This window comes from Agelaius tricolor, unplaced genomic scaffold, assembly GCF_023055355.1.
Source record: "Agelaius tricolor isolate 1412-34295 unplaced genomic scaffold, bAgeTri1.0.p SCAF_3, whole genome shotgun sequence".
Classification (NCBI taxonomy): domain Eukaryota; kingdom Metazoa; phylum Chordata; class Aves; order Passeriformes; family Icteridae; genus Agelaius; species Agelaius tricolor.
Genome location: NW_027269263.1, coordinates 1,115,246 through 1,129,641, shown reverse-complemented (window position 1 = coordinate 1,129,641; position 14,396 = coordinate 1,115,246). Strand labels below are relative to the sequence as shown.

Here is a 14,396-nt window from a genome sequence, read left to right as displayed (position 1 = left end):
CCTATTCGGCCTCAGAAGAAACTGAATCACAGGCCATTGTGGCAGTCTAAGATTTATATTTTATTGTTCCTTTTTTTAATGGGAGGAGAAAAGGGGAACAGCTTGGGCCTGAAAAAAACTACTCATGAAATTAAAGGGTAAGTGGTGTTGACTTAATTGAAGGCACCTCTAATAGTTTTTTACTTTCTTCATTTTGTTTATCAAAACTTATGGCAAGATCCATATGTCAAAGTAATGTAGGAATGTTCACAATGGGTCAGAACAGAAATCTCTGACTCTAGTGCCATGATGAACATTTTTACAACATGGTACACATTCCCCCAGCTGAGAAATACACAATAATTTTATGTACTGTCCTGCCCCCAAGCCCAACACTTTGTGCCTCACATAATTCAGTTTAACATCCTTTGAAAAATCTGCTGTCATTAGTTGCAATAATTCTGAATATTACTTTCTATCCATGTGCATGTCCTTTCCCGCTTTTCATTTTCTGAAAGTTATTTCTTTACAGTTTCCTGGGGTAGTGAGTCCCATGGTTTATTTCTGTCTTACATAAACCAGCTTTATCTTATGTAATGATTGTCCATGGCTTTAGAAATACAAGTGGTTTTTCCTACATATTTGATATACCTTGTACTGCGTACACCAGTGAGTACAAAGTAGTCCTCTCTTAGATAATCTTTCTGACTCACCTGGTACAAGCCCTTCTTCAAGCTCAATCTACAAAAAAACATCATAAATCTGGCCTAAAGTACCAGCAGCTTACTTAAACCAAGCTGAGATTTAAGTGATAGGCTTGAAAAAGAGAAAGGTCTTTGGATTTGACATGAAGTAAATAGCCACAAACATGGTTTGAACTTAAAGTCCATGAATTTCAGATCCAAAGCTGATATTCCCTTGAGCTCCTGAGAAGCATTCTGAAAAAATGGCTTAAGGTTAGTTAATTCTAGAGAATCTGTCTCCTGCCTGAGGGGATTTTATTGACTCCAATTTGATTCATTATGGCTTTCTCACATGAACTGGTTTGCAGCAGCTGGTGAGAATTGAAATTTCACTAAACAAATACTGAAAAAAATTGTTTGAATCATGGTTTTGATTTGGAGATATTGCAGGCTAACTATTGGGTTGTAAAATAAAATATTTAACAAGGACCTGTTTATGAATTTTTCCTGTGGTGAGCAGAGCCCTTTGAAAAGAAAATACATTTCTCTTCAGAAACACATAAACCTCAGAAACCCTGTAGTGAATTTCAAAAATAGTACTAGTCATTTCTCAGATAAATCTACCTCTGATAAAATCCTTTGCAACATTTTCACAGCTAAAGAGCACTTCAGAACTCACTGAGGGTAAATCTACATATACTGAGGCTGTCTCTAGGAGCTCCAGTGCTTTATTGCCATAATTCAGTCCCAGCAGTATCCTGTCACTGCAGGATCTGTCCATAAGATTGTGTTAAAACAATTCATTTTATGGTGGTTTTTGATAGGCATGTTTTTTAATGGTATAATTTTGTGTTGTGTTCTAACAGAACTTCATTAATTGGAGGTTTTTCATGTATCCCAGATTTTATTCTAATAATAAAAACTTAATTATTTCTTTATAGGAAGTTATTACTGAAACTGCCATTCCATATCAGACCATTAGTCTGCCTGTGTGTTACAAAGCTCCAGCTCTGGCTGATGCCAGATGCTTCAAAGGAAGGAAAAAGCCTTGTTCCACAATGTAATCACAAAATCAGTTTAAAAGTGTCTGATTAAAAAATTTAAATGTTTAATATTGCTAGAATATTAATTGGAACTGCTAACAGAAAGGACTTGGTTTCTGCTTTGTAATGATTCTATGGAATTGTACATATTCATGTCTCATTAGGAGAAAACAACGAAATATGAGAGTGCTTCATACGAGTGCTAAATACTGAGTGTATCGTAAGAAACACATGGCAAAAGCTCAGAGTTCCCAGAATCTGAAATTTTGCTATTGACATGTATTCATTCAGCCCACATTTAAAAGTTAGAAACACAGCTGCCCTTGCACTCTAGCACCATCCTTCTCTTTTGATTTTTTTGAGGGTATTAATTGTGTTTAATTATTGTTTTGTAAAGTGCCAACAATCTTTTCACCCAACAAAACCTGTAGATGACATAACTGATACACAGAACACTGTTCAGACAAGTAGGAAATGCAATGTTCTGTGTAGGACATTTGCACATGGTGCAAGTTTATATTTTTCTGATCCATTTAAAGAAGATGCCAAGTATCAGGTTAGAAAGTTCACCTTTTCTAACACAAATGCACTCTCAAGGGCAAGGCCACTTACAGCACAGCCATGATCCAACAAAGGCAAGCAGGGCTTTAAAAGAAGGGTTCAGTGCCACCACAAGGTTCACATTGTCCTTCACTCCAGCAGTCACTGGGGCCATCAATCTGCAGTTTCTCTGTCCTCTGTTTGGCCACTGTGCTCTGGGTGCATCTTCTGAGGGTCTGCACTCTCCAGCCAGAGCCCTCTCTTTGTGTTACACAGACTGATTCATTTTAAGCTGCTTCCAAACTGTTCTCCTCTCCCAGCCCTTGAAAGAAGCCTCTGTGTGCCAGATGACCTGGGCTCTATTTTTATCTGTGCTGTTCACATGTGTCATGAGCCAGGGTCGTGTCACTTTTCCCTCCTCATTGTGTGTCCTGCCACTGTGATTTTGAGGGAAGAGTGTCCTCTTGCTACCCATCTGTGCAGCCCCTAAGTGAACCCTGATCTTCCAGTGCCATGGGCAAGGACAGCAGAAGTTCATCCATACATGCAGCATGCTGATGTCATCCTGCTCCCTCTCTGGTTTAATCCCAGACTAAATCACACCAGAGCTGAGTTTTCTCTATAGGATTTTGCAGCTGCCTTCCTAAAGGCTGGCCAAGTGTACCACAAACCAGACAGATCCTTTGTCTGAACCCTTCAGACATATGTTGAGATCTGTTGGATAAAAAAAAGCTCACAGCAGTGATGCCTCAGGTTTAGCTTTTATATTTTTCACATTCTGTGCTGCTTTAGTGTGTGGGTCTGGGCTTCATATCAGGGGATGGTGAGCTCTCTCTTTTGTGTCAGAGCAGGGACACAAAACAATTCCTGCTCCAGCTGGGGACCAAGGACAAATGATCCAAATCTCAGCCCAAGAGCACAAACACCGTGGGCTGGAGAGAGAAAAACAAGCAGGATGGGACTGCAGGGGCTAAAGCTGGAATGGGACAATGAACTGCAAGATGCAAATGGAGCAGAACTGATCCAAGGGAGAGACCCCGGGAGCGCTGGTGCATTTTGGTGCCATTTTGGTTCATCTTGGGTGCAGCCCTGGCTGGGCTCTTGTGCTGCCCAAGGTGGATCCATGGAGGAGATCCTTTGAATGAATCCCTGCTTTATTCTTTAGCTCTGTCCAGCCTCTGTTCTAGCTCAGTCTTCACAAGGCATCAGCAGAAAAGAACGAGGTTTGTAAACAAGGCACCCTTGACTATTTACAGTGGTGGTGGTGGGACATGAAATACAACCAGGTGAAAACTTCTACCTTTCTCTGCCTCATACATTAGAGGACATAAAGCATAATGTTAATTATGAATCTTGCTATTAGCAATCCGTATCACCAAGCCCATTAAGTGCAATTTAACACAGATAGCTTTTCTAATGCTCCTTCAGCCTGGGAGATAAATACCCTTTGTCAGGGCAAGGTTAATACAAATTGATTATGTGTGTTGTTAAAACTCTAACCTTTTGCCTGATCCAATATGCATTGTCTCTAAAATGCAAAGATGATTCAAGTAAAAAAATGGGAGGTTTTGACATTTTCAACCACCAAAGTATTTGAAAATTGACACAAGGCCATTCTATGCATGTGTAATTTATTTACTAACCCAAAATTAAATTCATCTTAATAAAAATTCAGCAAGAACATTACTTTTGCTATTTTTATTGTTATTGGTTTTTGCTGGGATTGATTTTGTTAGTGTGATGATCGTTTGTTTTCATAGATTATTTTTATTATGCTAGTACCTGAAATTAGATATGGGATCAGGGGCCTACTCTGAAAACCTTATCTACACTCTAAATAGCTGAAGTAAAAAAATGCTAGCAATGATATATTCATCAAATGTCACATTGTTGCTGTAAGGCTTTGGTGCTCAATGTTCTGTGGTAAGGATATGTCAACTCTGGGCTGAGATCAGAGATCTGTTGTGCAAAAAGGCAGTGTTTTCTTGGGATCATAAAGGGCCAGTTATTCAGAGCCATTTAGAGACCATAAAAGGCAAAGTGTATTGTAGGATTTGTTTATTTATTTACTTACTTTTAAATTAATTATTTAGAGAGAAAAAGTGCTTCAGTATGAGACAATTTAGCAGGAAATTATTAGAAGAAAGTGAATCACTGTAATATGACCCTGTAAGCATTTCTTCCCTTACCTGCAAAACCTCTTAGGAAATCTTGGCTGTCTTCTGTTAAGTACAGCTGGAAATATTTTCAGCAAATACAGAGTGCAAGAGTTCTGCTCATAAATATTCTTCTTTTGCAGGTTTCCCCACCCATGGCATTTACCTTTCCCGGATCTTGAACATAAGAGAGTGAAGGATTTGAATCTCTATCTGAAGCAGCTATTAAGTGGCTCCAGGAAACTGGCTAATGTGAGTATTTCCAGTATTTCTTTTATTTGCATGTGATTTCTAGTAGCATTTCACCAAAAGATTCAGGAAATTTTCCATTGCCTGTTTAAAAAAAAAAACTCCATAAGTGACACATCTTCTAATGATGCATTTTGGGATGGAGCCATTGCAGCATTCGTCAAAACTTAAGACAAAGACAAGTAGGACTGAGAAATAGTTTATTAGACTTGGCAGGGCATTTTTCAGAAAAAAAAACTTTGCTTCCTTTGCTGCCATCGAAAAGTAGTGATTCACTGAATTTTTGACAGTAAGGAGTAGGTTCTGAGAAATGTAACATCTAAAAAAAGAAGTAAGCTTTGAAATATTGAAAAGTCTGATTTTGACAGTTGTTAAATGAAAAGTTCCATTCTTGCAGCCCAGAAATACCTTTTTCAAAATGTATTTAACGGGTAGAAGAAAGTTTTCTAAACATAAGAACTAACCCAGAATGTTTCAATTACATCAGAATGATGCATTGAGTCCATTAAAACTGGTGTTTTCTCATTTTTTATTCATTATTGTTTTCTGAGGCTTGTGGTTATCCTCCTGCTTAAAAATGGAGAGCCAAAATGGTAAAAAACATTGACTTTTCATTGTCTGGGCCAGCACAAAGCCTTGTGCACCTCAGGGCCACAGCACAAACTGGGGCTGCTTGGGTTTCATAGCAAGGACAGCCAAAAGAGGATATGACAGGATGTTTGATCTCCAAAATCTCCAACATCTTGCAGGAGGGGAGAAAAAAAAAGTTTCCTGCCTAACTATATAACTTTCCCAGCTGTGACTTTGTAATGGAGATTAAAGAGGAAATTGTCCATATGCCAAACAAGCAGAAGTTTTCTTATTAATATGAATATAGATTCTGAGCCCTGAGTTGAAATTGAGATTTCCAAAGAGGATAAAAATCTTTTTGACTCACTGAGTTACACGTAATTTGGTAAGAACAGATGACTTGGGTGCTTGGCTCCTTTGACTGACACTGCCAAATAATCTGCTCGTGTTTGGGCAGATTATTGTGCAAGTAAAATACAAGAAATTTCACCTCAGCATGAGGAAGGACTTTTTTACACTGAGGGTCGCAGAGCCCTGGAGCAGCTGCCCAGGAGGTCATGGAGTTTCTGTCCCTGGAGACATTCCCAACCCACCTGGACACATTCCTGTGTCACCTGCCCTGGGTGACCCTGTTGTGGCAGCAAGGTTGGCCTGGATGATCTCCAAAGGTCTCTTCCAAGCCTGAGGATTCCATGGTTCCTTTCTGATCCCCATGTTAGGGCGATGGGTTTATTTCACATCAGTGCCCTAAGCCACAGCTGAGGAAAAGCTGATCTAAGCCTGTGACCCAGAAATGAAGAGCTCAGTGTCTTCTGCTGTGCTCTGGACTGCTGGGAGGTACAGGGATTTTCAATTTGGGCCAAGCACTGCTGTGCAGAAGCCTAATCTACAGCTGAAAAATTAGGCTGCTGAAAGCCCTGGGATAGTCATAAAAGCATTTCCCAGTGGTGCACAGAAGCTCTGCTGTGCCTCCTGCTCCTTGGGGTGGTGCTCAGGCAGAGCAGGCTGCCTGGCCTCCTCCTCAGAAAACCCCAGTGTCCTTCCCAGTGTCCCTCCTGCTCCCTTTGTGCATTTGCAGCACACAGCCCTGGAGCTGGGACATCCTCCCAGCCCTGGAACACAACCGTGGCTGAGGTGTTGGAGGTAGCTCTGGGCAGATGTGCTCAGGAACAGGCACTGCTGTGGTTCTGAGCCACAAAATAAAACTGGTTTTAAGGAAAAGCTTTTGGGGAAGTCAATGTCATCATCTTAGATGTGCCAGTATGAAAAACTTGGCTGCATCACTTAAAAGTAAATGTTTTACTTAGTAAGATCCAGAACTTGAAACTTTTTTAGGAAGCTGTGTTGTAGCTCATCTGAGCACCTCACCCAGTGATGACATTAATTAACACAAGGTTTCCTGAGAAAAACATGCACCACAAACACAAAGCTGCTTAGTAATGCATTACATTAATCAAGAATAAGATTTATTTATGTATCTATTTATGACTATCACCATGTATTGATTCTGCTTTTAAAATGAAACCCTTAAGAACTGTTGAGAGTAAGGAATTTTCCAGGCTGGTACAGCCTGGAGGGCTGAACCACGAGGAGAAGAAAGCAATTTTGTACCTGTGAGGGCTGTGCTGGACTTGGAGGGCAAGGGATAAGGAGCAGAGGAATGAGCAGATTGTTCCCATCCTAAAGTGCTGCTGCATGTGGGAAATCATCTTGCTCACCCCCATGCAGCTAACCTGCAATTCTGGATGATAACCTTTCAAGTTATTGATACTCCATAAACATTGAATCGTTATTTTTACCTCAATATGCTTCTCCTGCTGGGAGGTGGGAGAAATTTAGAAAATACTGACGTGTTCTGACCCACTTAGAACAAGGAGAGCAGTTGGTGGGTAATTTCCTTTGTATTACCTTTTCCTTTACTTTTCACTTTGGTATGACTCTTTTGAAAATATCATGGTGTTATCTTTGCTTTAGCCAGAGCCTCCAAGCCTAGGAGGCTTTCTTGGTAAAAATAAATACAATTATTTTGTCCCTTTCCATGCCTATGACAACTTTGCAGTCAAATTTGTCCTTTTTCTCAAAATGTTAAGGAGCCTGGCTGAAGCCATTGAGTGAGTTGTCAGTTTTCAAGCATTATCAAACTGTCATTCCTATGAAATAGTAAAACTATGTAGGAATAAATAATTAACTCATAAATTTGTGAAGATCTAGGAAGATCAGTTGCCTGTAGAACAGGAGTCCTTTTACTTTCTTTCTACAGTCATTTATGCTGAATTGTAGATGTAATTTATTGTAGCTGTAGAGTGGGCTGCAGTATTGTCTGAGATAGGGAGAAGAGCTTTTATTTCATTATAAAATACCCTTGTAACACTTGTAATCTCTGTAAACACATTAACCTAAATGACTAGGCTCCATTTTCTGCTCTGAAGAATTTAGTCCAGTCCACACAGGACTGAACACATGCTTGGTTCTACCAATCAAGTAATTATAAATCCTGGAAATGAAGAAAGAATCAGATTACATCCAAATTCCTTCCTCAGTCATGCCTTAAGTGCAAGCTTTTTTAGTCTACACTAAGTTCTGATTATGAAAATTTTATTATAATTGAGAGTAAGTCAGAATGTCACTGACCTTTTCTGCTAAATGGTTGGAATGAAGGAGGAGAGGTGGAAAACAGCTGCCTTCTTATTTGCACTGGAGCTCAAATGGAATTAAATGTTTCTTCAAACCCTTCTTTAATAAATAGAAACTTTTTCTTCCTCTATCTCTGAATTTTAGTGCCAGATCCAGTAAATGCAGAAACACCAGTTGGTGGAATATTTGTTCTTGGACCAGTTTAAATCTTAAATGTGCTCGTGTCCATCCCTGTTCAAGGGGTTTTTTTTTAAGTCTATGGTTTACTTTAAGCATAAGCCTCACTTAGTTACTTTTGTTGAAGAATTGCCTAGAATAGGAGTCCTTTTTTAGATTCAGGTTAGCAGTGTTATAAATAACTCCCTCACCAGACTGTGTTCATGAGCAAGCTGTATTCATTGCATCAATCACTAACATGCAGAAATTGATGAACCTTCATTGTCAAACTGAGTCAATTAGGACAGGATGAAAAACAGGTTTCTGCACCTTTTTATTTTATATTTTTTAAATTTCATTCTACTTGTCCCAAACCAGAGTCAGTATTTCTGATCACAGCAAAATAACGTTTAGTTTTGGGCCAGCTGCACCACTGCTGACTGAGTCATCACCTGCATGCACTGAAATACCTGAGTTTTTTAGATCTGCAGGACAAAATTCTTAACAATCTTCAGAATCCTTGAGTTTTGCTCCATTAAATGGTAAAACAACCAAGTGATATCACCAATAAGAGGTGAAGCACCAAGAAATACTGAACTGAGAGTTGATAACGTGGAAGAGGACAAAAATGTGTTCTTAAAGCATAAAGTCTGTGATAAAAGACAGCTGCTGACCATTGTTGTATTTTTCTGTTTCACTCAATTCCAGCTGAGGGATGGGCTGGATGGTAACTGCAGCCCAAATCTCATCACATAAATTAGGGCTGCCCTGGTGGCTCCTCCTTTTATGGCTGTATCATAGGAGGGTTGTGCACTGCCTGGGGACACAAAATCAAGGTAAGACTCCATTAATTGAGTCTGGTTTTTGCCCCAGTGTCAAACACAATAGTGAGTGCAGGTGCACAGTAGGTTAGTCAGTAAAAAAAAATAAATTCTTTTGGAGTTTGAGTCTAGAAAGATTTTCTAAGTATTCAAATTAACAGAGGACTTTGGAGGTGAAGATAAACCTTGTGCAGGTAGGTAAGCAAACAGTGATGTTGTTTCAGCTGTGGATAGGTTCTGTAAACAGCTTTATAGTGACTTATAGGCTTTGTAAAAGGACTTTAAAGAGGATGTAAATGGGAATGATTGTAAATTATGTTCACTCATTTTCCAGTACACAGTAAAAACCAGGCCCACAGCATTGTTCTAGGGTGAATGATGTTTTACACTGTAAAAGTAATCAATTTGATAAGAGCTTCCCATATTTCATTTCTATTTTATTCACTGGTGCTCCTTGTGATTTGCAGAGATGAAGAAAAAGCTCCCACATGCCTGTAGGGGGGTACATAAAGAGGGGGAACAAAGTGCTCCCAGGGTGTGTGGGTCCCTTAAACTTCACCACTCCTCTGTTCCTGTGGCAGGGCACCCAGCAGAGCCAAAATGGGGAGGGTTCAAAGTCCTCTCTCTTCCCCTGTCCTTTCCTGAAGTTATAACAGCTGCACCAAGGTCAGCTTTTTCTGGTTGCTTTCTTTCCTGCTGATTCTCCATCCTGTGACAGTATAAAAGGAGCATGGGTGTTCTCTGACCCCAAATCTACTCCAGCACAGCTGAAAAGAAAGCTGTAAGCAGAGGGGAGGCTGCTTTTCTTTCTATTGAAATTAAATCTGCCTTGAAACCTGGCTGTGTTTCACAAACTGCAAAGTGATTTTCTGGTTAGTGTCTGATGGAGAGCAACAGACAAATTCTATCATGCTGCAGCAGTGCAGGGCTGTGCCAGCCCCCCAAAGCCACTGAAATATTTTATTTCAGTTGGGTCCTAGTGCAAGTAAAGGTGGAGTTTGTGCCTTTTGAGTTAAATGGCTGAAAAAAGGTCTGTGAGTTCTAGCCAGACTGACCACACAGACCACTCTGCTCCTGTTTGGGATAATGTGCTGGGTGACCTGCAAAAAATCAGAATTACCTGTTGAAGATTATTGTCTTATTAGGTAAGAATGCTTGGGCAAATGATAGGAGGACTTCCTAAGTGTGCAATATTTTAGGAAATTTCCATTTGCTGATTTAAAGGTAAGAGTTCCAAGAGGGAAGAGGGTGAGGGAATGCTTTGGTCATCCTCAGTGCCTTTCTTTCTGCCAAGGCCATCATGGGGTCTCTGAGATTGCCACCCACTGTCACTTCCGTGTAACAAAAACTGCTGGGTTAGAAATGGACTCTCCCCCTTCAAACAGCTCATACAAGTGTTCAAAGCTCTGCTAGATCTGCTTTTGTTTAGCAGTGCTTGGCTTAATTCTGTGCTCCAGTCACATTAGCTGGGGTCCAGCTGCTGGAGGTCTCACAGATTCAGGAATCACCTGGAAGTTCAGTATGATTTTTGGAGGTCTGCTGGAAAAGGGGGAGCTCGATAAGGCACTTACCCATTTTCTGGTGGAAATCCTGCAGCAGGCAGATTAGCACAGGTCAGGGGGAAATTGCTGTCTTTTAAATAACAGTGTGCACAATGCTTCTCTGCACAAACAGCCAGGAGACACCCCCAGTGCTTCTGAAGCACCTTGCCCTGGATAGCCTGCTGCATCTGCTCCTGCCACACGATCTGCTCCATTCAGGTTTTGCATTCCTTCTGCCAACATCAGCCTTGCTGCTTCCCCTCAGGCTTCTTTTGAGTATGATGGGCCCACAGGGTGCATGCCAGTCCTGTCCATGCCTGTTGTAAGTTCTGCACATTTCCACCCTCATGTCACTGTCATATTTTCTGAAAAATCCCTTTGCCAGGATTTCTTCTATGGGAAATTGAGAAGCCTCAGAGAGAAATGTAAATAATAATTATCTGATTGCTTCTCCTTGTGTTTTGCTGCTTTGGAATGTGGTAGGTGATTCTTTCATTGGTTCCATGTGAATCGTTTTAACTTAATGACCAATCCCAGTCCAGCTGTGTAAGGACTCTGGTCAGTCACAGGTTTTTATTATTCATTCTTTTCTGGCCTTCTGATGTATCCTCTCTCTTTCTTAAGTATAGTTTAAGTATATACTATACTATACTATACTATACTATAATATAATATAATATAATATAATATAATATAATATAATATAATATAATATAATAATCAGCCGTCTGAGAACCTGGAGTCAAATTCTCATCTCACCTCATCCTGGGGACCTCACAACACCACACTCCTGTACTTAAACCAAATGTCCTTTTTTTTTCAGCCTTCTCTCCATTAGAATGAGATTTTGGAATTTTTGCCTGAAGCGATCTCTGCACATCCTATTTACAAACATCTTGCTTTGTATTATTTGTCTTGCATTTCTATTTATTGCAGAAAGAGTAGGTGGAGAGGAAGCAGAAAAAACATCATGCTGCTCAGAGTGGAATTTTTTATTTCTCTTTCAAGTCAGTTTGTGTATCTTTATTTCCACCTCCTGCCTACTTCTCTCAAGATCTTTGAAGTCATAGGGCCACTTGAGTTTGCTTATTTTCAGGCTGTCAAATAAAGGCTGGGCTGCCAAAAATACACTCTCAACCCTGGAGATTTCCTACACTTGGGACTTGTGCTGAAACAGCAAGTGAAGGTCCCCTGGGGAATAACTCTGCTGTTTAAAGCTGCTGGAAGCTGTGGCAGGTGTATGGGCTTACCCCTGTCAGCTGTCTTCATCAGATGGGAGAATAATTACTCGTGCTCAGTACAGACAGGTGTATTGGCAGTCCACTGCTAATAACTTAAGGATCTGTCATTCAATTCAAGGAAAACAATTATGTTGAGTTTTCTTTCTTTTTGTCTTTTTTTTTCCCCCTGATTTTTGTTTTAAAGAAAATATCAATGTGGGAGGAAAAACTCCAAACAGTAGAGTGAAAAATGAAAGGCAACTGTGAAAATAAACCCAGATTTCTAAATCTTATCTCTCCACTGAGCATACACATCTGTTCCTGTGTCTGCTGTAACCACATGTTAACTCCTCACTAGCTGCTTTTGTCACTACCCTGTTCCTTTTCTTTTTTCCTTACATGAGTTATGCTACATCTTGTCAAATTGAAGGAACACAAATACTACTTGAAGTACATCTTGCTGATAAGAGACACATTATTTTCCACTGACTGGAAAAAAACAATGGTGACATTTTAATGCTGGAATCTGAAAAGTCTCTTTTCCTACCCATTCATTACAGTGTCAGTCCATGTAACATCAGCATGAATGTAACAATTCTAACCCTCTTAAAGAATGGCCATTCTGAAATATGGCTTTATGAAAAGCCAATAAAATGCAATTACTGTCCAGCTTTGATTCAGAGTCATAAGAGTCCATTTAAGAATTCACGTTTTTATTACCTTGCAAAATACTGAAATCTGGGGATTTGCTTTATTGTTTTAATTCTCTCCAGCTGAAGGTAACTACCTGTTATATATGTTCACTAGAGCAGCACAGGTCAGTACATAAAAATAAAAGTTATAGCAGTACATAAGGTGGATTACTCTTTTAAACAGGAGGGTGAAATACGATCCTGCCTTTCACTCCCTGTGGGTTTCTGGTAGGATTTAACTGCGTATGGAGCTTTTCAGCACAAGTGTCCATTAAGCTGCTGTGGGAGGGAGGTTTGCACAATATCTGAGCCTCAGGGAGGCATACGCGAGGTCAGGTACTTGGGGTCAGTCCCGTGCCAAGGGCAAGTTCCCTGCTTAGTGCACAGCCCAGAGTGGAGATGCTCTCCTGCCTTTGTTTCACACAGGGGCTGCTCTGTCACAGCATCTGCAGCTGCTCAGACAAATCTTGAGCTACTGGAGATGGAGCACAAGCACAGATCTATGGCCCCACAGCATGGGAATCCAACATCAGAGGGTTTTGGGAAAGCTGCAAAAGGCAGGCCTCAGAGACAGAAGAACTGTGATTAGAGCTAAGCAGCAGCCATGAGATAGGTCAGCAGAAAAATTATGTAATAAGTAGAAAAGTAAGGACAAATAGAACAATGGTCTAGAATAGTGAACACTTGTCTAGAATAACTCCCTAAGCTACAGAAAAGTTTATCTAGCAAGATATTACGAAGTTTTAAGTTAATAATGGAGCTCTGTGCATTGTGTTTTAAGGCTTACAAGCAGGTATTGTATTTGAAATAAGCAACCATTGTTTTAACCAAAGGTACCTGTGCTTATAGTGGTTGGATGGAACTACTGTCAATGTGCTCTTGCTTTGTGTGATTAGTCAAAAAACTTACTTTATAAGTTGTAACATTAAGTTCCTCGTCTGCTGCCTGGGATGTGAGCTGCTGGCATCTTCCCATTGCCATAACCATGTAATGAGACTGATGCTGGAAAATAAAACACCTCAGGGCACATTCCCAGCAGTCCTGTCCTGTTTGTGATTTGTACATACACAAATCTGTGGCCCCACAGCTCTGAAGCGTGCTGACAGAAAGGGGCCAGGTAGGCACCAAAGCAGCATCCCTGAGAGTGCTAAAGGACACCATCATCATCCTCCCAGTGCCACAGCAGAAGTCACTCCTGGATTCCTAGCTCATGATCAAAAGGGAAAAGCTGCCTTTTATTGCTAACTCTAATATGTGCATTAAAAATTACCAGCAAGCTTCTGGGGGGAATGATACAAGGAACAGAGTGCAACATATGATATTACCTACAGTGTTTGTGTTCTCTTTCAGAATGAGCTTGTACTCAGCTTCTTCCTCAGCTGGTCCAAAAATACCTTGGCAGAACAATCATCTCTGACCTTACGTATGTGGATTACCAATCTTATTTCTTTTCTAAGAAATTATAATCTTTGATAGTTTTATGCAAAGGTGAGTCCAAAGTGTTTAGATGGTTTGGGGTTTTTTTAGGATGTAATTCCCGATTTCTCAAAGTCTTTGAAAATGTGTTACTGACGTCACCTGTAGATTTCTTTCTCTTTCTCAAATTCCTTTCAGCCTTGCTTCATTTCTTTTTGAATAAACATGCTTATATACAAAGCAAAAGTTCATTTACACAAATTGTGGCAAGTTTCTTGTTTTACAAAACAAAATATTCAAAGATTTTGGAGGAAAGGATGTGAGTCATGACAAAGCACAATGTGTGCTTGCACAAGCGAAGAAAATCAGGGGTGACTTCTAAAGTAATTTTCACAATGAGTGGAGCAAGTAAATAACAGAACATTATGTTAATGCTTAGGCATACATTATTAATGACTGTGGTAATTCACTTCTAGCTAAATGAGATGCTGCACAGTTCCCTTAGCCTATCTAAATACTTAACCCATTTTCCTCTTCTGTCCAGCCCCTAATTTAATCTAATTTCTGACATTACAGCATTAAGAGCCAAAGCATAAACCATAAAAAGTAAACTCTGAATGTTTATTGTCTTCCACTGCCTTAGTTCTGCACTGATAATAATCTTCTGTACTCAGTTTTTAGGCAAAATAAAACCTC

General features: G+C 40.0%; 1 protein-coding gene across 1 annotated transcript in view; it reads left to right on the top strand.

Annotated features, from left to right (window-relative positions):
- Window positions 1–14,396, top strand: part of PIK3C2G (phosphatidylinositol-4-phosphate 3-kinase catalytic subunit type 2 gamma) — a 194,332-nt gene that overhangs the window by 147,987 nt on the left and 31,949 nt on the right. Inside the window, exons 28-29 of the mRNA XM_071422100.1 lie at window positions 4,545–4,653; window positions 13,635–13,707. Of these exons, the coding sequence (XP_071278201.1) occupies window positions 4,545–4,653; window positions 13,635–13,707 (182 nt within the window). The remainder of the gene's footprint in view (window positions 1–4,544; window positions 4,654–13,634; window positions 13,708–14,396) is intronic.